The 24,185-nt window shown below is 34.8% G+C and overlaps 1 protein-coding gene and 1 long non-coding RNA gene across 5 annotated transcripts in view; one reads left to right on the forward strand and one right to left on the reverse strand.

Annotated features, from left to right (window-relative positions):
- LOC103787066 (uncharacterized) overlaps positions 1 to 24,185 on the forward strand; it is a 152,350-nt gene that overhangs the window by 72,688 nt on the left and 55,477 nt on the right. Inside the window, exons 4-5 of one of the 2 annotated variants that reach the window (XR_004670198.3) lie at positions 22,571 to 22,652; positions 23,843 to 23,884. This is a non-coding gene — a long non-coding RNA (uncharacterized LOC103787066). The remainder of the gene's footprint in view (positions 1 to 22,570; positions 22,653 to 23,842; positions 23,885 to 24,185) is intronic. The other variant, XR_008624533.2, reaches the window with a different exon arrangement.
- SCN9A (sodium voltage-gated channel alpha subunit 9) overlaps positions 1 to 24,185 on the reverse strand; it is a 177,528-nt gene that overhangs the window by 26,730 nt on the left and 126,613 nt on the right. For all 3 annotated transcript variants that reach the window (XM_055108703.2, XM_055108702.2, XM_055108701.2), the window contains 6 exons: positions 19,711 to 19,865; positions 15,309 to 15,482; positions 10,557 to 10,679; positions 5,918 to 6,199; positions 4,902 to 4,955; positions 3,776 to 3,913 (listed from right to left, as the gene is read on the reverse strand). In XM_055108703.2, the coding sequence (XP_054964678.1) occupies positions 3,776 to 3,913; positions 4,902 to 4,955; positions 5,918 to 6,199; positions 10,557 to 10,679; positions 15,309 to 15,482; positions 19,711 to 19,865 (926 nt within the window). The remainder of the gene's footprint in view (positions 1 to 3,775; positions 3,914 to 4,901; positions 4,956 to 5,917; positions 6,200 to 10,556; positions 10,680 to 15,308; positions 15,483 to 19,710; positions 19,866 to 24,185) is intronic.

Here is a 24,185-nt window from a genome sequence, read left to right on the forward strand (position 1 = left end):
GAAAATACAAAAATTAGCTGGGCATGGTGGCACATGCCTGTAATCCCAGCTACTTGGGAGGCTGAGGCAGGAGAATCACTTGAACCAGGGAGTCGGACGTTGCAGTGAGCCGAGATCGCGCCACTGCACTCCAGCCTGGTGACAGAGTGAGACTCCTTCAAAAACAAACAAACAAACAGCAACAAAAAACTGTAATGAGATATCATTTCATGCCTGCTAGGATGGCTATTACCAAAAACAAAAACAAAAACCACCCAAATCAAAAGATAATAGGTGTTGGCAAGGATATGGAGAAATTAGAACCTTTGTACATTGTTAGAATGTAAAATGATGTAGCTGCCATAGAAAACAGTATGAAAGTTCCTGAAAAAATTAAAAATATAACTACCATTTGATCTAGCAATGCCACATCTGAGCATATTTTAAAAATGTGAACTCAGGATCTCAGAGTCCTTACTTCCATGTTCACTTCAGCACTATTTACTGTATCCAAATATGAAAACAACCTAAATGTCTATTGATGAATGATGGGATAGAAAATGTGGTATTTGTATACCTGCATGTGCGTGTGCGTGCACACACACACACACACAAACACACACTATTCAGCCTTATAAAGAAGGAAATCCTGCCATATGCAACAACTTGAATGAACCTGGATAAATTTATGCTGAGTGAAGTAACAGAAAAAATATTGCATAATTCCACTTCGGTGAAGTAACTAAAATGGTCAAACTCATGGAAACAGAGAGAAGAATGGTGATTGCCAGGGCATGAAAGGATGGGAGAATGGAGAATTGCTATTCAATGGGAATAAAGTTTCAATTATGCAAGATGAGTAAGTTCTAGGGACTTCCTGTAGTACTTCATAACTATAGTTAACAATATATATAGTATACCTAAAAATTTTGTTAAGCAGGTAGATCTCATATTAAGTTTCCTTACCACAATAATTAAAATTAGGAAAGGCAAAGAAAAGGATACCACTTTCATTTGTTTTTTTTCTTTGGAATAAATGAGTTCATCACAAAGCATCTACTACGTACTTCTACATAGCATGTGTCAACTAATTGAAGTGTTAGTCATGTTTTTTCAGGGAAGAGTGGAAAGAAATTCTAAATCATTCAGAAAAGGTCAGAAAATAAAAGCTATACTTAGATTGCAAGATGAAATACTGGAAGAAGGATAGGGGATATGAGTTTTTGATGCTTCTAAATCAGTAACTGTTTCCTGACTTTGGTGGTGATAGTATCAACCCATCCTATTTTACTTCCTGCAGTAGAAATGTTGTAAGAATAACATTAACAAGCAGGAAGATTAAAGTCAATTGGATGTTGGCTGTTTTATTTATGCTCATACTGCTCTTTCTAGACACGCTTAATTTATTCTATGCAGGGAAGACTGAGGAATTACTTGTGTGTGCTTATATATTACATATATGTATATATAATGCTTAAGTTGAGAAAAATAAATTGAAAATCAGTGTACACTTTATAAATGTAAAATGGAACATGAAATTTAAAAATCTTTAAAAATAAACATCTGTATTTGTAAATGTCAGGATAAATAATGCAATATTTACTAAATTTTTGTCTACTTGCAAATAATCATGCACACTAATGACATTTTGGTACATGTACATCTGTCTTCTTAGATGCTAAGCCAGTACCCGAAATTATTATTCTCTTTTGTAATTCTACCATTTAGTCTCCAAAGATCTCTTTTTGTATAGGTGGTACCACAACCAGAGTATCTCAGTTAGTTGACAAGAAACTCCAGAATTAGACTCCTTTATCTCTTGCAAATCACAAGCAATACTGTAGATTCTACCTCTAAAATGTTTTAATGGAACATATTTCCTATTCTCCATTGCCACACAGGACTAATTTGGAGACTTAGTGTGGTCCAGGTGGCAGGTCAAGCAGGGTCTGAAATAGTCTTTGGTCCTTCCCTAGTCATTTTGTGCATCACTGCTAGATTAATTTTTTGTAAAGCTCAGTCTCAGACTCTAGAAAAAGCAATTCTGGAGCTAGATCCATAATGAAACTACTTTTTAGCTGTCAGGCCATGTGCAAATAAGATAATTTTTCTGAGAGGTTAAATGAGGATACTATGTCTTTTAGATTTGTTGTAAAATTTGACTACAATTATGTTAGAAGTATTTTACACAGGATCTGACATATCATGGAGTCTTAATAAACATCAATCTCCTGCTTCCATATTCTTCCCTACTCAACATATATGAATGAAACACCAGCTGCTATTAAAAAAGGTCTAATACGGCTTTTTATATCTACTCTCAGGCAGGTCAAAACCTCATCTTTTACTATTTCTCCAAATCTTAAATTTCTTCAAAACCAAAAGCATTGCTATCCCCCCTGAATTGCTGCCTCTTTTATCAACACAATTCATTTGCTCATTCATTTCTGTTTCACTCCATGTGGGTTAGCCATTCTTTTGCCTCTCTGTTGCTACATGTCTTCTTTCCCACCTTCCAAAGCCTTCTCAATTGTCATGTATTTCATAAACCATTCTATAGCAGCATCTATTTTTACTCTGACTGTCATGTATATTTTTTGTGCTTGTTAATTTTTCTTATTGTATTTATCATGATTATAGTATTTGGGGATAGAGCATAGTAGAGAGTTTAATAGACTACAAGATACATCGAATTTACTACTGACTCTATCTAACCTTCATCACATACTCGATATATGACCTTGGGTAAGTCACTTAACCTCTGTGTGCCTTTCCTCATTTATGAAAGAGACTCTGTAATAATACCTTTTGTGATTGATGTTATGGGTTGGATTGTGTGCCCTAAGAAGGTACATATAAGTCCTAACCCTTAGCACTTCAGAATGTGACCTTATTTGAAAATAATGTCATTGCAGATGTAATTAAGATGAAGTCATACTGGAGTGGAGTGGGCTGTTAATCCAGTGTGACTGGCATCCTTACTAGTAGAGGAGAAAGACACACAGAGGGAAAATGGCATGTCACTATAATGGGAGAGATTGGAGTTCTGTTGCCATAAACCAAGAAACACCTGGGCTACCAGAAGCTGGAAGAGGCAATAAAATATATTTCCTTAGAGGCTTTAAAGAGAACATGGACCTGCTGACACTTTGAATTTGGACTTCTAACCTCCAAAAGTGTGAGAGAATATATTTCTCTTGTTTTAAGCCCTCAGGTTTGTATTATCCTGTTCTCGTAGGTCAAAGAAACTAATACAGTTGATGTGAAGATTAATTAATTACAAATTTCAGAAGATTGCTCAAATTACAGTATTCAACAAGTCTTAATTTTCATTACCTGTGTTATTTATTCTGCTATGACATAAACTCCTTGAGCTCAGGAACCATATCTTACATTGGTCTCCCCAAGCTCCAACCCAATATGTATTACACAAAATAAAATAAATAACTACTTATAAAATGTGTTTTGAATAAATAGTGTATTGATTTTTCTTAATTATTCAATCCTCTATAGGAAACATTGGAAAAAACAGAATAGTTGATATATTGCTCAAAACCTATGGGTTTAACCTAAATCATAAGTTAGCCAGAACCTATTATTTAGAAAATTGTTTTCTGTGCAAAAATGAATAAGATTAAGCATATTTGTAATTGTATACTAGTCAATTATTTGAAAAATAAATGAAGTTCTAATAAAACTAATCATGAATTGATATCAAATTAAACTTTACATTATCTTTTTTGGAAAATAATTGTTCATCCCTTTCATTACAATGAAAATTATTTGAAATACTTATCTTCTTTTTCTGTTGGTTGAAATTATCTATGATGACACCAATGAACAAGTTCAAAGTGAAGAATGACCCAAAGATGATAAAGATGACAAAATAAATATACATGTAGAGGCTATATTCATATTTGGGCTGCTTGTCTACCTATAAAATTTACAAAAGTTAGCATTATATGGACAGTAACATTCATTATTTTCTTTTTCACATGGTTTGATCAGGTAATTCAAATAGTGCTATCCTATGTAAACATAGGATTTAAGAAGCCATAGCATTGTTGAAGTTTAACATAATCACTCTTAACAATTTATTCAACATGTATTCATTACATACTTATTATTTAATTTATTACATACTTATGTAATTAATTTATTACATACTTATGTAATAAATAATATAATCTTCAAATAACTACAAAGGGCTTAATCATATGCATATTTGTGCTCATATTGGTAGGAAAATTCAATAACTAAGTGACATACTATGTATATGTTATTTCCAAAAGTACTGTAAATGAGACATTATCATATTTATACACATTTTGCCATGTATTTTCATTTGATTCCAAATACATCTTTATTATATTTTGTAAAAATATTACCTAGGGAGTAATCATTAAAGTTTCTTAGCATGGAACTTATTTCACATAAACTCATCCAAGGTGTTTTAAACTGTAAAAACAGTAAAAGCTATACATTAAAATTATTTTATTTTTATTTTGATAAGCGAATATTTACTGAGCATTTAGTAATGCCAGCCTGCACTAAGTGCCCTGCTTCTATTTTCTTGTTGGGTCCTCACAACACTATGGAGTAGGCATTGGATGATTATAGACATTTATTAGACAAATGATAGATTCATTAAATTATAGATTAGACAAATAAACTAAGTCTCAAGAAGGTAAGGTAATTTGCCCAAAGTCAGTAGTAGAGCTTGGATGATATGGTAAGCTAGAATTTGAATCGGGCTCTATCTCCAACTGCTGTACTCACAACCACTAGGCTACTATCAGGTGGATGTTCTCCATTGTCTGTGTGAGTCCCAAGGGCTTCATGAAGTTATAGTTTGGAAATCACTGAAATAAACTAAGAAGCTTTTAAAAATAAAGTTTAGTGCTAAGATAATCAATACTTACATTAACAGAATCCACTGCTGCATACATAATAATCGTCCATCCCTTAAAAGTTGCCTTTAAGAATAACATTAATAGAATTTGAATGTTAAGCTCATATTCTAAAATAGCCATAAACATAGTTTTGTCTGTTTAATGTTACCACAATTATTAAGTAATACTAGTAAGTTTTGCTGTATTCAACATGTCCATTTAATGTAAAGTTTTTTTTTTAAAAAGGACATATTCCCAAGTAACATTCTAAATCTTAGTCCTAGTTAATTATTTCTAAATTGTTATAGTTGCCTGTGAATTTCGCACATAACCTTTTATTTTTTAAAGGTGAAGGAAAATTTTATGAATAAGACAGGAAACATCTTTTCTCCATTTTTTAAAGGGTTCTCCATGCCTGTGGGAAGTTCCTCTCATCCCTTCATAGTGTGAAGCAGGAAGTTCAAAAACGTTCATTTTTGAAGCAATATTTGAATGGTGCAAGATGGGAGTCCACATGACACCAAAGAGTCAATTATAAATTAATAACTCAAATGCAACCGAACCCATGCTTCTTATTCATGTAGGAACATGTTCTAGGAAAGACCAACACTTTTTTTTTTTTTTTTTTTGAGACAAGAGTCTCGCTCTGTAGCCCAGGCTGGAGTGCAGTGGCACGATCTCGGCCCACTGCAACCTCCGCCTCCCAGGTTCACGCGATTCTCCTGCCTCAGCCTCCCAAGCAGCTAGGATTACAGGCGCCTGCCACCACACCCAGCTAATTTTTTTGCATTTTTAGTAGAGATGGGGTTTCACTATGTTGGCCAGACTGGTCTCGAACTCCTGACCTCATGATCTGCCCACCTTGGCCTCCCGAAGTGAAGAGACTACAGGCATGAGCCACTGCGCCCGGCCAAGACTGGCACTGTTTTAAAAACCGCACAGTATTTTATCTTCAATTTATAATTAATAGACTATTTAAAGAATAACTTATATCCTTCGTCCAATATCTATTAAAATACCAAGCACTCATGAAAGGGGACACTTACAACTTGAAGCAGAGATAGGTAACCAAGTCCGACATTATCAAAGTTCACTTTCAGGTTTTTCCATCGCACATTTTGACTAACATTCATAAGGGCAAAACATTCGGAACGATTTGGAACTTGACTTGCAGGAAACCGTGACCCATCTGTGGTGTTAATACACTCATAGAACTTGCCAGCAAACAAATTTACTCCCATGATGCTGAATATCAGCCAGAATATAAGACACACAAGTAGCACATTCATGATGGAAGGAATTGCTCCTATGAGTGCATTCACAACGACCTAGTATTCAAAAGAAAGAAAAGCATGATTAGGATTAGTAAGATGTTAAATAGGCAACATGAAAGAAATGCCATGCAGACATAAACAAATTAGAAAAGCCACCCTTAAATATCTAAGACATCAAACGAATCAGCCGACTCATGTTTATTAAATGCCTACTCTACACTCAGCAGTGTGCCAAGCAAGACAAAATAAGACATGAACTCTGTGATCACCAGGCTTACAAATTACATGATTATCACACAATAAAATTGTTAGCAAAATATAAGACAAAATAACTAAGATAATATAATAGCTTAAATAAATGTAAAATAAATAAAAATAATAAACCAAAACCTGTTATTGATAAGGTAAACTTGTAAAATCTGTACACTCTGGAAAAAAAAGAAATGTATAAACATAAATGAAAAATATATATTTATATACATTTAAATGTTCATGATCCTATTATTACCAGCATTAAAGATTCCCCCATAGAGAAACTATTGGTGTATATCAGGTAGGTGGAATTATGACTGGCCATCATTTTAATTTAATTTAATTATTTTCTTTTCTTATTCTCTTTTTTTGAGACATTCTCTACAAAAGGATTGAGAATCTTTAAATGGTTTAAATCCTTTAGATTTGGCTGGTTCTACGAAATAAGAGCAATCATTTTAAATTTATTATTATTACTCTAAATACTTTATATGTAAGCCTTTGACTAAATATATATAGTGCTGGCCTCAGTTAAGGCAAAAATTAGGAACAGTTTTTCTTTAATCCTTTCTTTATTTCTGCTTTTCAGCATTTGTACTGCTATTGATCACCAGTTTGTCTTTGCCACTCCAGTTTTCATCCAGGGCAATTGCTGTAGCATTTAACACTCTCCAGATTTTCTTATTTACTTAATCTTTCAAAACCTACCTGTCATCTTACACTTCAGCTTGAGCGCCCATTCAAGTACAAATGTGTTAAAGATTAACCTGTTAGGGAAGGAGCATTGGGATCCTTCTTTTCTGCAATGTATTAAGCAGGTTCTCAAGATGCTTTAAAATAGAGAAATACTAAGGCTCTCTGACTACTAATCAGATCATCTAGGGAGAAGGTTTGCAAACATTTTTATAAATATTTTTAGGCTTTGTGGGTTATATCTCCGTTGCAACTATTCAACTCTGCCATGGTAGTCATGGGTCATACATAAACAAACTGGTATGGCTGTGTTCCAAGAACATTTTTACAAAAACAGGCTGGGGTTTGTTGACCTTTGGTCCAGAGCAATGATTATTTGGAGTTCATGGACCTGTAGAGGTTTCCTGGGGGCATGAAATTATATAACAAACATTATGGTTGTGCTGTCTTTCCGGAAAGACAATTCTAACTTTCATCAGATTCTTACAGTCTATGTGACCTCAAAAAAGATTAGGAGGAATAGGAATAGAGAATGAAGTTCAAAGTAGCCAGCTCTTAATAGAGCCTACCTTTTCATGCTCATTTCCTGCTGCCCTCCCTACTATGTTTATCACGTAGGCACACTGATACATCTAGTCACTGACCAAGCACACCTTGCACAATCTATTCTGTGCCTCCCTACCATGTGGTATCACTGCCTTGAATGCCTATCTGCCTATGATTTGGGGCTTACTCTTCAGTCATGAAATGTCTGAAATGTCACCTCCTTGTGATGTCTTCCCAGACTTCCCCGGATAGCCACTCCCTACTGTATATTCCTGTATCATTATGTGCCCTTGTCTGTCTCTCTTGTAACCATTGACCCTACTCACTCTCTGGGGACCGGGGTCTATGTACCACTGTACTCTGTGTTTTTTATATCACAACACCTGACACATAGTTGGTGTTTAAAATGTTTTTCTAAAAAATGTGAGTAATGATGGAATCATGGGTCTCTGAGAAAGATAGGCACCTATTGGTCTGATGAGAAGCCAGTTGGGAAAGTTAAAGAGCCTAAGGACTCAAACAAGCTGACTACAATATGCCTCAAATGCATTATTTCATTTATCCTTCAAAATAGCCCTGCGGCATGAATAAATGTCTCTTTTTGCATGGTTAACAAATGTAACTAAATAGACATTTGCCTCTCAAAATATACTAAACTATTCTCCTGCATCCAATTCACCTGTAATACAGATAAAGAACAAAGAGCAAACAGAGTTAAATAGTGGGTTGGCTTAATCACTGAAGGAAGTGGTTTTGTGGGGGAAAGTTGTGATAGATTGTAACATTCTATTAATGCTCAAAAAATTAAGTTAATGTCAATGAATTCTAATACCACCTTTCTGCACAAAATGAAACTTGTAATTTTCAACTTGTAGATAGAATATTTTTGAATTGTGCTTATGAACTTTTTTGTATAATCATGATCTTTCTTATATACTTGGAAACCGTTATACACTGGATAATTAAAATAGCAGAGATTGCAGTCATAATTAGGTTTGTAGGGATAACAGTGAAGATTTGGTAGGCTGAAAGATCTCTAATGTTCATTTGAGGCTGGTTAAAACCCAAGTTTCTTATCCCCGTCCTGGAGTTTCTGACTCAGTAGGTCTGGGGTGAGATCCAAGAATTTGCTTTTTTTTTTTTTTTTTTTTTTTTTTGATACAGAGTCTTGCTCTGTTGCCCAGGCTGGAGTGCAGTTGCATGATCTCGGCTCACTGCAACCTCTGTCTCCCGGGTTCAAGCGATTCTTCTGCCTCAGCCTCCCTAGTAGCTGAGACTACAGGTGAGCACCACTATGCCCGGGTAATTTTTTGTATTTTTAGTAGAGATGGGGTTTCACCATATTGGCCAGGCTGGTCTCGAACTCCTGACCTCATGATCCGTCCGTCTTTTTAATAAGTTTGTAGATAATGCTAATAGCTGGTCAGTAAACCACACTTAAAGTATCAGTAAGCTGGACTAATCTCTGTGTTAAATTGCTCAGAGAAGGTAAGGTAGGGAGGCAGTTAAGTAAACAAATAAGTAAAATACAATATAATGAGGATTTTAGGTGTCTGAACAGAGAGAGAATATCCAGTTATGTCTCCTGGTGGACGGACAAGGCAACTTTAAATTGAGCCTTAAAGGACAGATAGGTGTTTTTCTGCTATACAAACGGGTTAGGGTCGGGATGGGGCAGGGGAAGCATTCCAGAACAGAGGCATAAAATAGCAGGTATAAATCTGGAGAAGAAATTTTAGAGGAGTACCAACACATGAGGATATGGGCTAATTACAGAAAATAAAGTTGTTGTCCTCCATGTGTGTTACAAATTTGCTGATTTAATACAATCCTTAAAGCTAGGTTATGGTAGTTGTTATTCATTATAACTTGTTTGTCTCTGCTAATTGAGTATCTTTTCAGGCACTCTGCAGCCTAAGTGCAAATTAAGTAAACTCTCTGAGCTTTAGTTTCCTCAAATATAATTTAGTTATAATTCCACTTACTTTGCAATGTTATTTTAAAGGTGAAATTAAATGTGATGGCTGATGCTGTCTCACCTATCTTTTCTAATGCTCCTTACCCAGGTAGTTCCTTAAACAAATATTATTTGAACACCTGATATAAGTAGGTCCTTGATTACTTATGTATGAGAGATGATGTTAGGACCAATAATTTCCCCTTTCACTTGGACTTCCTAGCACAGGGAAGATTTCCATTTAATATGGAAAAAGTCACTCATTTGGATCATTCTATTGTTTGACAATATTAGATAAAGGCAGGATTACTGTGATTAACTTATTCCCTTGTTAAACAATATGCACTGAAATACTGTGTGTGTATATATATAGAGAGAGTATGCATATATATACTAATATGTACAGTAAATGAAATACTATATATACATATACTATATATGCATATTTTATATATAGTCTTTCATATTCTGTATATATTAACATTTAATAGTATATACTAATTAGTATACTTTTTTAGTAATATACTAGTATATACTAATGAGTATTATACTTTTTTAGTAATATACTATTTAATTAATGCTATAATTAGTATTTATATATTAGTATGCATATATACCATTAGTATATATAATATGCATATATACTATTAGTATATGTAATATGCATATATACTATTAGTGTATATAATATGCATATATATACCATATATATGCATACTATATATAGTATATATGCATACTGTATATAGTATGTAAATGCATACTATTATATGCATATATACACATATATATACACATATGTATATATGCATATATGTATATATGTATATGTATGTACACATACATAAACAGCCCATGTATTTATGTAAATAGAAACAACTCATAATTTCTACACACCCATTGTTTTTATATTTTAAACCCCATTAAAAAATAAGAACATTATAAAGTTTAGTATTTTCTTACCCTCATTCCTTCAAATCTAGATAAGGCTCTTAGAGGTCTTAAAGCTCTCAGTGTCCGAAGGGATTTAATGGGGCCAAGATCTGAGTAGCCAAGAGTGTTTGCCACTAAAGTAACCAAAGAAACCTATAAAAATAACATTTTCATTAATTGTGTCAATAAAATGATGAAGCATAAAAGGAAAAAGTCAATTTTGAAACTCACTAAAAGCAACTCAACAGGAACAATAAGATTGTATATACGGAGTTGTGTAGTCAATGCCTAAAAATAGGGTAAGATGGATGTTTCTGTAAGGAAATAGATTTAAAAGAAGGTTAACCAAAATAAGAAGAAATAATGTAAGCAAAGTAGGTTGTTTATTCTATTTGAATAGAAATCATGCATATGCTTTTCGCACTTTTGTAATCAATTGTTTTGTAATTGCTTATCAAATCTAAAAATTTAATTAGAACAATGGTGAACATTTTAATTATAAAACTCAGGTCAAAATGAAGTGTGTGATTCTGAAGCTAAGCCCTAAAAGTGTGGTATTCACTCAATTAAATCTATGTCTTAGTATAAATCTTATTAAAAAACATTTTGAAGACTCATGATTTTGAGTTGGGGCAAATTCTCAACAAGATTGCTTCTGCCCTACAATTTCTAAGGATTAGCACCAAAGATCTACCAAATAGTTTTTCATGGGAGAAAAATCACAATTGTACTGAAGAGAGAATGAGACTAGCTGATCTCATTGGCTTCACAATCAATATAGATATAATAAGAGCTTCATCATGTTAGATAGATCAGCCACAATTACCATAACCAGTATCCAAAAGAAATTTGAGTTCTTATCGTAAATTATCTTAAGAAAGAACATGAACAGCAATGCAATCAATACACATTTTAGTTACAAAGCAATGAACTCCTCCATGACCTTAGATCTGGATCTACAAATACGTTTACTCTCTGAATTAGTTCCATGGAAAATATTCATTTGCCTCACATCCTGTGTAGCAGGAGACGATGTCTAAGAAAAATGTCTGGAATGCAGTTCTTCATTACGAATAAGTTAGTGACTGAGAGATTCAAGTTTTCGAGGGAAGAATAGGAACACATGAGAGCCAACTTTATATATTTATCTATTTCAGGAGTAGAAAAAGTCATTGTTCACAAAAAGTTCATTGCTGTTACCATCAGAGACAGGTAAACTGATTGATGAAGCAGGAAGTGTTTTAAAGTGCTCATCCTCATGTAGTATTTCCAGATGTCTCACTAAATGTAACATGGCTTTTTTAAATTCCTAAAGCTACGTATTTAGCAGAATAAATTACTCCTCATGCCACTCTTAAATTTGCCCAGTCATTCACATCCATTATTTTCCACTTAAGAACACTTGAAAATATGTATGCTCCCTCTTTAATCAGAAAAAATTTTTTTTTAAATGTTTTGCTGTGGTTTGAATGTTTGTCCCTTTTGAAACTCATGTTGGAACTTAATTCCCAATGTAACAGTATTAAGAGGCAGAGCCTTTAAAAGGTGATGAGGTCATGAAGGTTCTGCCTTCATGACTGGAATATAGAGTAAGGGCTTAATGGGTTATCATGGGAGTGAGTTAGATATCACAAGAGTGGGTTTATTATAAAACCCAGTTTGGCTCTCAGTGAACACCCCTCGCCATGTGATGCCATGAGCTGCCTTGGGACTCTCTGGTGTGCCCACCAGCAAGGAAGTTCTCACCAGATGTGGACCCTTCACCTTAGACTTCCCAGCTTCCAGAACTTTAAGAAATAAATTTCTTTATTGAATACTTTAACCAGTCTCAGGTATTCAGTTACAGCAATAAAAGGTAGACTAAGACATGTCTGTTATAATTGATACAGCCCCTAAAATACTAATAGGTCTGTTCTCCAAGCCACTGTTAAGTGAGTTTTATCACACGGAATATATGCATATTATTAAGAAGATTATGGTATAGTTTGTAACTGAGAATATATATGCATATATATTCACATCTTTCTATAAACACACACGTATATATACAAATATACGCCTGTACTGATGAACGCTGTTTAATCAAGTAAGTTTCAAATAACCCAGAAGCCTGCAGAAATCAGACGAGTCCATTCTCTGAGTAGCAAATAATATAAGTAGTTCTGAAATCTGAATATACAACAGAATCATCTGTAGGGCTTGTTACAACGATTTGCCACATCCAACCCCAGAGTTTCTGATTCAGTAGGTCTTGGGGCTGGGGGCAGAATTTGCATCTCTTATGTGTTCTCACCTACATGTGCCAACGTTTTCAGTTTTGAGACCATCCTTCAAGAACAACTGCTGTAGATAAGTTTCTATACTTTCCAGAAAAAAAAAAAAATCAGCCACTCCCCCAAATCTGCGTCCCAAAATTTGCATCTCTGTCAGCAAGAATATTGTGTGGAGCTTTACTCTCTGTGCTTTGCATTACATTTGTTCGTTTCCAAAATATTAAATAATATTTCAAATTGGAGTTGTTTATCTCCCTGATTTCTGCACATTACATACCCCTGAACAGGAGGTTATACTCATTGAGAATCATCACTTTAAATTTTCAAATATAAAACAATTTCCATTATTAAACAGCCATATCTCTTAATTTAAAATAAGTTCAGTTTTACTTGTAAACCTTCATTTCTTACACTGAATGATGAAAATGAGTGTATTTGTGATAATATTTTAAAGATTTTAAAATATCTAAAATATTGTATAATTTTTTAAGAGAGAGACCCCGTCATGTTTACAGTTTAAGAGAAAAGAAAATCTACATTCCTTCTATAATTTCTTCTTATTTGGGGCAGCCTTTCTTCAAAACTACTATATTACAAAATTACCCATTTTATCATTTTTCATTTTTTAGGCAGTAACTAGATAACTTGATATATGAATGATTAATTGAAAAATAGCAAGAAATCATTACTATATCAGAAGTTAGAATTCTCATAGCGGAAACCTAAGATAACACATATAAGGTGTAATATATAGCTATGTTAAAAATTTTTTCACATTACATATTATAGAAAAAAGTTATTGTTTTTAACATTTAATATGTTGTGTGATTAAGAAAGCAAAAATTATTATTATTTTTTTTGAGATGGAGTCTCACCCTGTCACCCAAGCTGGAGTGCAGTGGCGCGATCTCAACTCACTGAAACCTCTGCCTACCGGGTTCAAGCGATTCTTCTGCCTCAGCCTCCTGAGTAGCTGGGATTACAGGCACCTGCCACCATGTCTGGCTAATTTTTTGTATTTTTTAGTAGAGACGGGGTTTCACCGTGTTGGCCAGGCTGGTCTCAAACTCCTGACCTCAGGTGATCCAACTGCCTCGGCCTCTCAAAGTGCTGGGATTATAGGCATGAGCTACCGCGCCTGGCCAGAAGCCAAAAGTTTATGAAGCTTTGAATAACAGTTGAGAAATTGAACTTTTGAGTAAATATGACTAATTTGGTAACATTTTGCAGTCAGATTTTACTATGTATGATCATGCTTGTGATTTTCTAATCCACATAAGATGCTGTATGAATTCAACTTTTCTTAAAAGCTCGATAATGCAAACCCTTGGTTAAATTTTAAAGCACTTATTGGCATATACAAATTTGCGTGTTAACCTCTAATTATGTCAGGCATCATATGGAAAACAAATCTCTAAAAACTATGACTGATTATAGGATGTTTCTTCCCTAAACACAAAGGTTAGGTTTCTGAAAATCTAGAAGAATTAGTAAAAGATAAAGAACATATCATTCTGAGAAAAATAAGACTGGGAGATTGAGGTTATAAAATAATGTAAGAAAGCCATTTTAATTAATACAAAATATGTCATATATATTATTAAATTATATTATTAAAATATAAAATAATTAGAGTACATTCAATGAAATGATAATAATGGGTATTGTACCGTTAGTTTCTATTTGAGAGTCCTTGATCTCACCGACTATTTTAAGATTTCTTCTCTCTCAATCAGAAGCCTGTAAAAATATTTCTGCTTTGTTAAAATAATATGTAAACTAAAGAATTATTATGTATTTTCCATCATCCAAGTATTCAACAGTTCTTTGAATTTATTATCTAAAATTATTACATTAATAATAATGCCTACTCCTCTGCCCCACTGCCATTCTGGAGATGAAGGGCAAGCTGCATATTTGAGATAGAGACAATTGTGTCTCATTTTGTTTTTTCCTATAATTGGGTCTGAGATAGATATTTTAAAATTTCATGACTTCTCTCTCCCCAAATACAAAGTTAACTTTGTATTTGTATAATGATTTTTAGAAAAATTTTAGCTCACATATCAGCCAACTTGATGTACCCCTCATCCTCTCTTATCGTCCAATTTTACATTGTGAATAATCATCATTTCCTCTCTTTAATCTGTGTCTCTGCCCTTTTATCATCTCCTACTTCTAAATTTTGTTTTATTCTTAACAAGAATGACATTCAAATCATATTTTTTAAAAAATCACATCTCCTTTGCAGAAAACATAAAAAACTCAATTATAAATGTTACAATGTCACAGAAATAATTTACATTTGTTGAATGATTTCTGTTCTAATATTCCTCACAGATATATTTCCACTGGCTGTGTTAATATTTCTAAAACAATAAACCTATAGCCTGAAAGTATATGAAGCTTAACAAAATTAAAATATGATAATATGCAATACTGGTGAAGGTTTTTTCACAACACACAGTAAGAATAAATCCTCTTTTAAAATGTACTCAAAAGTACCTACATCAACAATTAGGAAATCCAGCCAACACCAGGCATTGGTGAAATATGTTTTATAACCATATGCTATCCATTTTAGAAGCATTTCCAGAATGAAGATGTAAGTGAAGATCTTGTCTGCATACTCCAGGATAATCTTAATGGTCTTTTTCCTTTCAATATAAATATCTTCAAAAGCCTGTGGAAATAATATTCAAGTTTCAATCATGCACAACTTAAGCTTTATGATTCATTAAAAAAACAGGAAAAATACAATTCTAATGCTAAGACCGCTGAAACATAATATTGACATGGGCCAGCTGACATTTTTTCTGGTTTACAGTTATCATATAACAGTTAGTTCTAGCCTTCTCACCAGTGTTGCTGCTGGTCTTCAGAGGTCAAGAGAAAGTGCAAAAGAATGAAATTACTTATAATCCACAAAAAGACTCATGATCTCTGACACCTGATCATTTCCACCTCCATCTGATTCCTCCTCTTTCTCCATTAAAATTGGATAAGTCCTAGCAATTTAAGACATGATCCCATGGCCAGCCACTGTTATAAACTTTTCACATCCTACACTCCCCTTTCTCCCCACCAGTAGGATGTGGAGCCTGTCTTTCAGCTCTCAAATGCTTGTGCATCCCAGTGCCTAGCACCATGTTAATAACAGCAGCAGGAAAGGAAAGATTTGCTAAATGAATGACTGCAGTAGCTTAATAGGCCTATAGAACACAGAGGATGCTTTTTCCTTTGACTATTCATCCATATATTACCCTTCAAAGCTTCAGCTTTAAAAATCACTGTTCTATTCTCTCCATTAATGCGGTGCTTCCTATGCTTTCCAAGAAATTTTAATAAGTGACACACAACAATATTACGTGACAACATTAGGTGAGCTCTATCTAATGTAGGGCTTACACTTTACTGTTACTAATTTTGGTTATCACTCATTTACTCCTATTTTGTGTATGCTCTTCTGTCTGAGGAGCCACAACACAGTGAAAGGACAGGGTGACCTTGACTTTAGACTTCAGCCACATGTCCCTTGACAAAGAATTTGAATGGACTGAAAAATTGGGCTCATTGTTGCAGTGAGCCAAGATCATGCCACTGCACTCCAGCCTGGGCGACAGAGCAAGACTCTGTTAGAAAAAAAAAAAAAAAAAAAGGCTCATTGAGACACTGAAAATGATTGCTGATCTCAACAGGTCTAAAGAGTTAGGACTTTCTCTTTCAGATCGAAACACTATTAACCCTGTTGGATAAAATGAAAGTCAAAGACCTGTATCCTTCGTGGTTAATATTATATTTATTACCTGTCTACAGTCATGAACTTGTGCCATTCAGATTCTTCTTATTCTACGTTCTGCTATCAATACTCTAAAATTATCCTTAGCAGTTTTGGGAAACTGTTGGTATCAATATTGAAGAAAAGAGACAAGTTGGGGCAGAAAGACTGAATGGACCTACTAAGATGCAAAAAGAAGGTCCCAGCAGTTGGCAGAGGTTCTGAAATTCAATGGAATTGAAGTGCAGAGGGAGGCTTCTAGCCCTCAGGATTTTCCTCCTCTCCACTCCACCCCCAAATTCTGGAGGAATCAGGCAAGCCATCTAAACCAAAACTATGGCAATGACTCAGTACTTGAAATACAAAGACAAGGAAGGGGCTTAGTCACAAGGAAAACGAAGCCTGTTTCTAGAACTGGTGTACAGGGTCAGAGCAGAGCCGCAGGAAGTCTTGATGATGAGAACCTCTCTCTGACTGGTCCCAGAACAGGAATTAGAATTCAGCCCACAGGGGTTCTAGCTTCCAGAACCAATTTTGTGGATGTAGGAGCAAGGAGGCAAGAATGACCTTATGTGAGCTCTATCTGATTTAGGACTTACGCTTTACTGTTACTAAATTCAGTTACCACTCATTTATTTCTGCTTTGTGTATACTCTTCTTTCTGAGGAGCCACAACACAGTGAAAAGATATGGTGACTTTGACTTTAGACGTCAATTCAGTGATAGCTCTGTCATTTACTAGCTTTGGGACATTAAGCAACTTTTAAAACTGTACCCAGCTTCATCATTGGTAACATAAGCAAAATACCATAATCTCACAGGGTTGTTTGAAAATTAAATGAGAAAATCTAAAAGAAGATTCTGAAACACAATAAGTATAAGCTAAATGAGACCTATTACTTCTTTTTAACTTTTATTTTAGGTTTGAGGGTACATGTGAAGGTTTGTTACATAGGTAAACACGTGTCATGGGGGTTTGCTATACTTTTAAAAAATCTAGTTTAATTGGCAACCTCTCTAAGTACAAACACCAGCTTCTTGAAATATCTTTCCCTTTTCGTCCTCATATGATTTATTTAAAATACAGTTTTGAGAGTGCCCTCCCCAAATGTCTTCCTCTGTTTTAGACATTTTGAACAAGGAATTACTCCAAACTTTAATTTTTTTGTAATCTCCTCTCTGAAATTCTCAGTCACATATGTGAGTCAGCATGGGATAAACTTCCTTAGTTACTAGGAATACATTGTATGGTAGACACTATCAAGATTTCTACTTGGATGACTCCAGGTAAGGAAAATAGAGCTTTTCTGATCACATTTTCTGTTTCTGAGAGTTGAGACTTGATAGGAAAGGAAAGCCACAGTGGGTCCCTGCAGGTTGTTGGGGAGTGTGCCAAGAATGCCAGGCTCTGCCTGCTCCTTACCTAGGACATTCCTCAGAGTTGTGTTTGCAGTGAGCAACCTTGAGACATGAGGTAGGGTCTCTGGGACAAAGAGCAGGGTTGCTTATGTTGCTTGGTATAAAAGGATGCATTCCCTAAGCTCAGTGTTCCTCAGCTGTGACATCAATCCACTATATGTGTACACACTCATTCAGGCTCATATAATGCCCCCATGAGACCTGGGTAAAGGGGGAACCAACAGAAACATGTTGAAACTCATGCTACTTTCCACGCATAAGTAATAAAGTCCTTTATCTCTGACCCAAGCACCTCATATCTTCTGCCAGCATCCATGAATCAGTATCAGGTCAACCTATAAGTACAGTAAAATCAAAGTCCAAACTCATGAAGACTGTCTATGAGGCAAGTTACAAAGTTCTTGAGTATTCTATTTTTAGTATAATGAAACTTCCAGTGGTATATCTAGCTAGATCTGGGCTCCTAATGGCTTCTAATGGCTCATCTCTGTCAGCGTCAGCAGGAAAAATGACAATTAAGAAAAAGGTTCAGGAAGCTTGTAATTCTACTAGATCTCTTTCAACTCTCATGGAAGCTGCTTGTATGTGTACAAGAATGAGAAACTTGTCCTACTTTTATCCTAAAACTACCATCTGTTTTCCCTTTTTATAACACACAAGATGCTTCACAAGCTGACCTTGCTTTCTCATAGTATCTCTGGCCACCTGTACTTGTTCTTCTTCCCACCACACTTGCAGTTCAGCAGTTTTTAATTTCCTGAATATCTGATGCTGTTTTATGCCTCCTTACGATTGTATACTTGTTCCCCTCAGCCTGCCTTGCCTAACTAGAAAATTCCTATTCGTCTTTCTAGACCCTGAAAAGCACCATTTACGTTTCTGAAATTGCAAGCAGACAGTTGTTCTCCTTGCTACAGAACTTTGTCACATTTACACTTCGCTTACAAACACATCCAAGCTCTACAGTTACTCATTTGTATTCTTCTCTTCTCCATTGCTCTTAGCTCCTTAAGAATAAACAGTACCTGGATCTCATTTATCTTTGTATTGTGAAAGTTGATCATACAAATTGTGTAGTTCTTGTCCTACTCAACTAACAGTCAACTAAGAGTCAAGAAGGCAGGGGGAAAAGCTCTCAGGGTACAAAACATTACTCCAAGAATTGTAATTCTCTGCAAGACTGACTGTTGAAGCTGCTTGTTGTAACTTGAAATTAGTTTTATCTATAGCTTCTGAGGAAACCTGTTACACTCTAGGACTAATTGTGCCAACGACTGTTGCTCACCAGTTGGAGCTTACCAGTTCCCCAGATCCTTACTAGGGCCAATGAACTTTCTCAAAGAGCAATATATAACATTTTCCCGTTTTAATAAAACCTCTAACCTTCTCTCTTTGTTCTACAGGGAAAGTGCTTTCAGTTTATGCCACAGACTCTCTCCCTGTTTTGCAAACTGATATTGCCAGTAAAATTCTCTTTTCTATTATAGCCATCCGGGTGGTCCTTTGGACAACAGCATTCAGGGCAGCAAGGATAATGCCTGGCATGTAGGAGTGCTCAGTAACTATTTATGAGCTCAAGTAAAATTTTGTCATTGGCACTAATCATAGGGATTAATTCTAGGTAAAACAACTTGCCATGATATTTTTATCTTTTAGCTCATTTTAAAGAATATTGACTTAATCAATATATTGACTTAGGTGTCAGATCATTTACCAGGGCACCACTGCTGAGCAGGATCATGAGGACAATGAAGCTTTCAAACCAACTGTGTTCAACAATCTTGTAGCAGGTTTTCCTGATGTTCCACCAGATTTTTCCTTTCCCTGACTCTATGTTAACTTGGCAGCATGAGAACCTCCGTACACAACCTGACAAGAAAGACATGCATGTTAAATCTTGATATTCAGAATAAATAAATGATTGAAACATTGAAAAATTGTAATCAATTTAAAGTTTATTAAAGCAACTAGAATTACTCTGAAGAAAAGAGAGACTCTTTAAAAAGTAACTACAATGAATTCTTCCTCATAAAATTTTAGATGAAAAACCTCATTTTAGATGAAGGCAGGAGGTGGGAAAGTAAGAATGGGCAGCACTTTTTTGATACCTGTTTCAGAAGTTTGAATTTTAGATATTTCTAAAAGATTGATTTCCTTTTCTGTAAAACAATATAATTCATTAACAAGTATTGAGCTTTTCAAGTAACAACTTCAGATAATCATAAGTTGTATGTTCTAAAACAACAAAACTAGAATCCTCTTGACAAGATGCACCTGGTAGAAAATGTTTTGTAATGGATCTTTTCATGTTTCTGAAGTCTAATTAGTGCATTGATCCAGTTGATATGAGGTTATTTTCTAGCACTTTAATTTCCAGCTCTATAGAAATACAGCAAACAAGGTGTTTCCCTCTCCCCCTATGTCTCTGGTGTTTTTGTTATCATGTATATTTTATGTGTTCCTGTTTTTTCTCTCTGGAAGTTTCTAAGTTCCCAGAAAACTCAAACTGAGTCTGTAATGCTTGCTTTTTGTGCTTACAGTACTCATCATAGTCCTCTACTTGGCTTAATAGGTCATTTATAGTTGATTTTTAAAAGACTTGATTCCCCAAAAAGAGTTATATAATCTTCTAAGCAGTTAGTCATAATTTGAAAGGTTACATCTCTGTGAATTCTATACTTTACATAAACATTGGATGAAAAAGAAAAAAAAAGGTGAATGGAAAATCTACACATAGCTTCATTTATACAATGTTAATTACAGTGAACATGATCTCAGATCTGAAATTATTTATCATCCTATACTTAAATAATTATTATCTACATGCATTTAGTTAAGCGAGAACATTCGATAAAATGATATAAAAACAGAGTAAAAGGGTAGGGTCAAAAATTAACTCTAAGTTAATCTTTTTCAGGGAAAATAAAAATACCAGAGAGAGTGAAAAAAATGAGATGAATTTTTTAATATTAACTTAGTGCCTTAGAATTTGTCTTAAACTTAAAAACAATGATCACATATAAGAAATAATTTATCTTTCTCAGGGGAAAATTATTGGATAAGAAAATTATCCCTTTGGTTAAGAAGATTTTGCTTTCTGGGATTTACTTTTGTCAATCTTAAAATTGAAGGGAAACATTATTCTTATGATTGAGGAAATAAAAACACTAAAAATCCTAATTAGAAAAGTTAGTAAACTTTCAATCTGAAATGAAGTTTCATAAATATTGCCCTCAGGGTTTATTACACCTCAGAGAGTTTCTTTCTCTTATTTTGAGGCAAGAGTGATGGAGCGCCTGTCTGGTTTTTGTGCAAAGGTATATCCCAAGAGATTTCCAACCAAGCTGGTTAGCAATGTTATCACACCTTCTCTTTAAAAGGACTATTAATTAAATGTAAACATAACAGAGAATCTCTCAAACATTTTAATGGGTCCCAGTGAGTAAATGCTATTTCTTTTGGGTGGTTTCACTAATGTGCTCTCATGGTGCATTACATAAAGTCTATGCTGAGTTTCATCATGTTAAACCAAAGCTCTCAAAAAAAAAAAAAAAAAAAAAAGGAAAGGAAAGAAAAAAGAAACCATTGACCACTTCAAAAGACAGACTATTCATTAAAAACCATAACAGCATGATCAATATAATTAATTTAAAAATTGATTATGAAAACAAGCTTTTCTCACCATTTCTTAACATCTAATATAACTAAAATAAATATTTGTTAACATTATCTTTCCAAAAGAAAGAAAAAATAAAAGTCACAAAGGAGTTGGTTATTGTGTTACTAAAGTTAGAATTAATTATTAGTTATTTTATAGGAAGGGGGTGAATACAAAACATTTTGAAATGAAGATGATTTGGCTTCTCCTACCAAGTTAACAGAAAAATACATTACTATTATTACCATAATTATTTTTTGAGACAGTCTCACTTTGTTGCCAGGCTGGAGTGCAGTAGCAGGATCTCAGCTCACTGCAACCTCTGCCTCCTGGGTTCAAGCGATTCTCCTGCCTCAGCCTCTTGAGTAGCTGGGACTACAGGCGCTCACCACCAGGCTCAGCTAATTTTTGTATTTTTAGTAGAAATGGGGTTTCACCATGTTAGCCAGGATGGTCTCGATCTCTTGACCTTGTGAAAAAGGTTATTTTTCACTAACTCTAATCCTGATTATGTAATTTACTAATTTGATAATCTAAAAGCAGCACAATATAAAACCACATAGACCCAAAGAGTCATGTCATGTTCATAATTATATAGGTTGCCAAGTCATGTAGAACTAAGGATAGTAAAGAACAGGACAAGATATAAGGAAGCAGTCTGAAGTCTTCAAATACAAAGTAATAGACACAGAGCTAAGGAACAACCTTGCATAAGAAGGAGAGAAAAGGTGAATAAGAGGAACCAGATGCAATCAATGAAATACATTAGTAAAGTGGTAATTATGAAGCTGAAATGAATCAACAAATGTGAGACTATGAACAACAAAATCATTTTAACATTTATCTTCAGTAAAAACATGCTACTTGGATTTAATTGTTTTTCATACTTCATTTAATTTTTTCTGTTACCTTTCAGGTAACAGAGATCTCTGGAGGTGAAACATTGCTCTGAACTGGCATTGATTCTAGCCCAGCTCTTGCAGACCAATTACCAACTTGTAAGTAAACATGTTCATGATTCTTCATTCTGACAAGCCCATGCTTCTCAGTCTTCATGTGGAAACTATGCATTTCCAGTTTTTAAGCACCCCATGTTCAATCCATCAACAAATCCCTTCAGCTCTAACTTCAAAATATACTCAGCATGTCACACCCTCACTATACAAAACTCTACCATACTAGTCTAAGCTCCCATCACCTCTCACCCGGATTTATGCAGAAACTCCAAGAAATCTTCCAGCTTCTGCCATTGCTATTCGCCCTTCCACTCTTAAGATTGCACATTGTGAGATTTTAAAATCACATCCTTATAATGTTCTTCAAATGTCTTATAATCTGACCTCTACTACATCTCTGATCTACACTTTTTAAAAATAATGTCATTTGTTTTATTTGTTTGTTTGTTTGTTGGAGACAGAGTCTTCCTCTGTCGTCCAGGCTGGAGTGCAGTGGCACAATCTTGGCTCACTGCAACCTCTGCCTCCTGGATTCAAGTAATTCTCGTGCCTCAGCCTCACAAGTAGCTGGGATTATAGGCATGTACCACCAAGATCAATTAATTTTTTTTTTTCATTTTCAGTAAAAATGGGGTTTCGCTATGTTGGCCAGGCTGGTCTTGAACTCCTGGCCTCAAGTGATCGCCCACCTCGGCCTCCCAAAGTACTGGAATTATAGGTGTGAGCCACTTCACCCAGCCTTTGACCTTAACTTTTAATACTCTTCCCATCTCTCATTATTCTCCATCTATTTTGGCCCCTTGGTTTTTCCCAAATGTTATGCATATCCTCACCTTGGGGCATGTGCCTTCATTACTCTGCCTAAAATACTTTTCCTCCATATATTTGCACGGCCCCCTTCAATTTTCTTTACGTCACAGAAGAAACGCCACCTTTATAGGCAGGCTTTCTCTGACCAATCATTCATTGATAGCATATTTATGTGCTAGTAAGTTCTTCATATTTGCACGGCCCCCTTCAATTTTCTTTACGTCACAGAAGAAACGCCACCTTTATAGGCAGGCTTTCTCTGACCAATCATTCATTGATAGCATATTTATGTGCTAGTAAGTTCTTCCCCCTCACTCTTGGTATTCCTCTTTTCCATATACCTTCTCCATAGCACTTTTCACTTATCTGACCTGCTACATCTTGATATGTTTCTTCAGCAAGGGGTATTGTTTTGTTCACAGCTCCATCTCCCTCCAGTGCCTGGAACTGGACCTGGCACACAGGTATTTAATAATTATTTGTTTACTGGAATAAAGAATGATTATGTGAATACATGGTTGAAAGGCTAAGCAAATTGACTGCTTCACTGAATTTATTAGGCTACAGATCCAGAGACTGTATGAAGTCTCTACTGGAGCACATAAAAGGGATGTGACTCAGAGATATATGCTCCCTCAGTAAATTTCAATGGTCCAAGCCCAGGTTCATTGGAAAATGTGTTTCCATAATATTTCTTCTATACTGGCCTCAGTTTGGAAGCAATGAATAATCTCAGAGTATTCACAAAAGTATTTTCATTGATGT

The sequence above is a fragment of the Pan paniscus genome, chromosome 13 (assembly GCF_029289425.2).
Source record: "Pan paniscus chromosome 13, NHGRI_mPanPan1-v2.0_pri, whole genome shotgun sequence".
Classification (NCBI taxonomy): domain Eukaryota; kingdom Metazoa; phylum Chordata; class Mammalia; order Primates; family Hominidae; genus Pan; species Pan paniscus.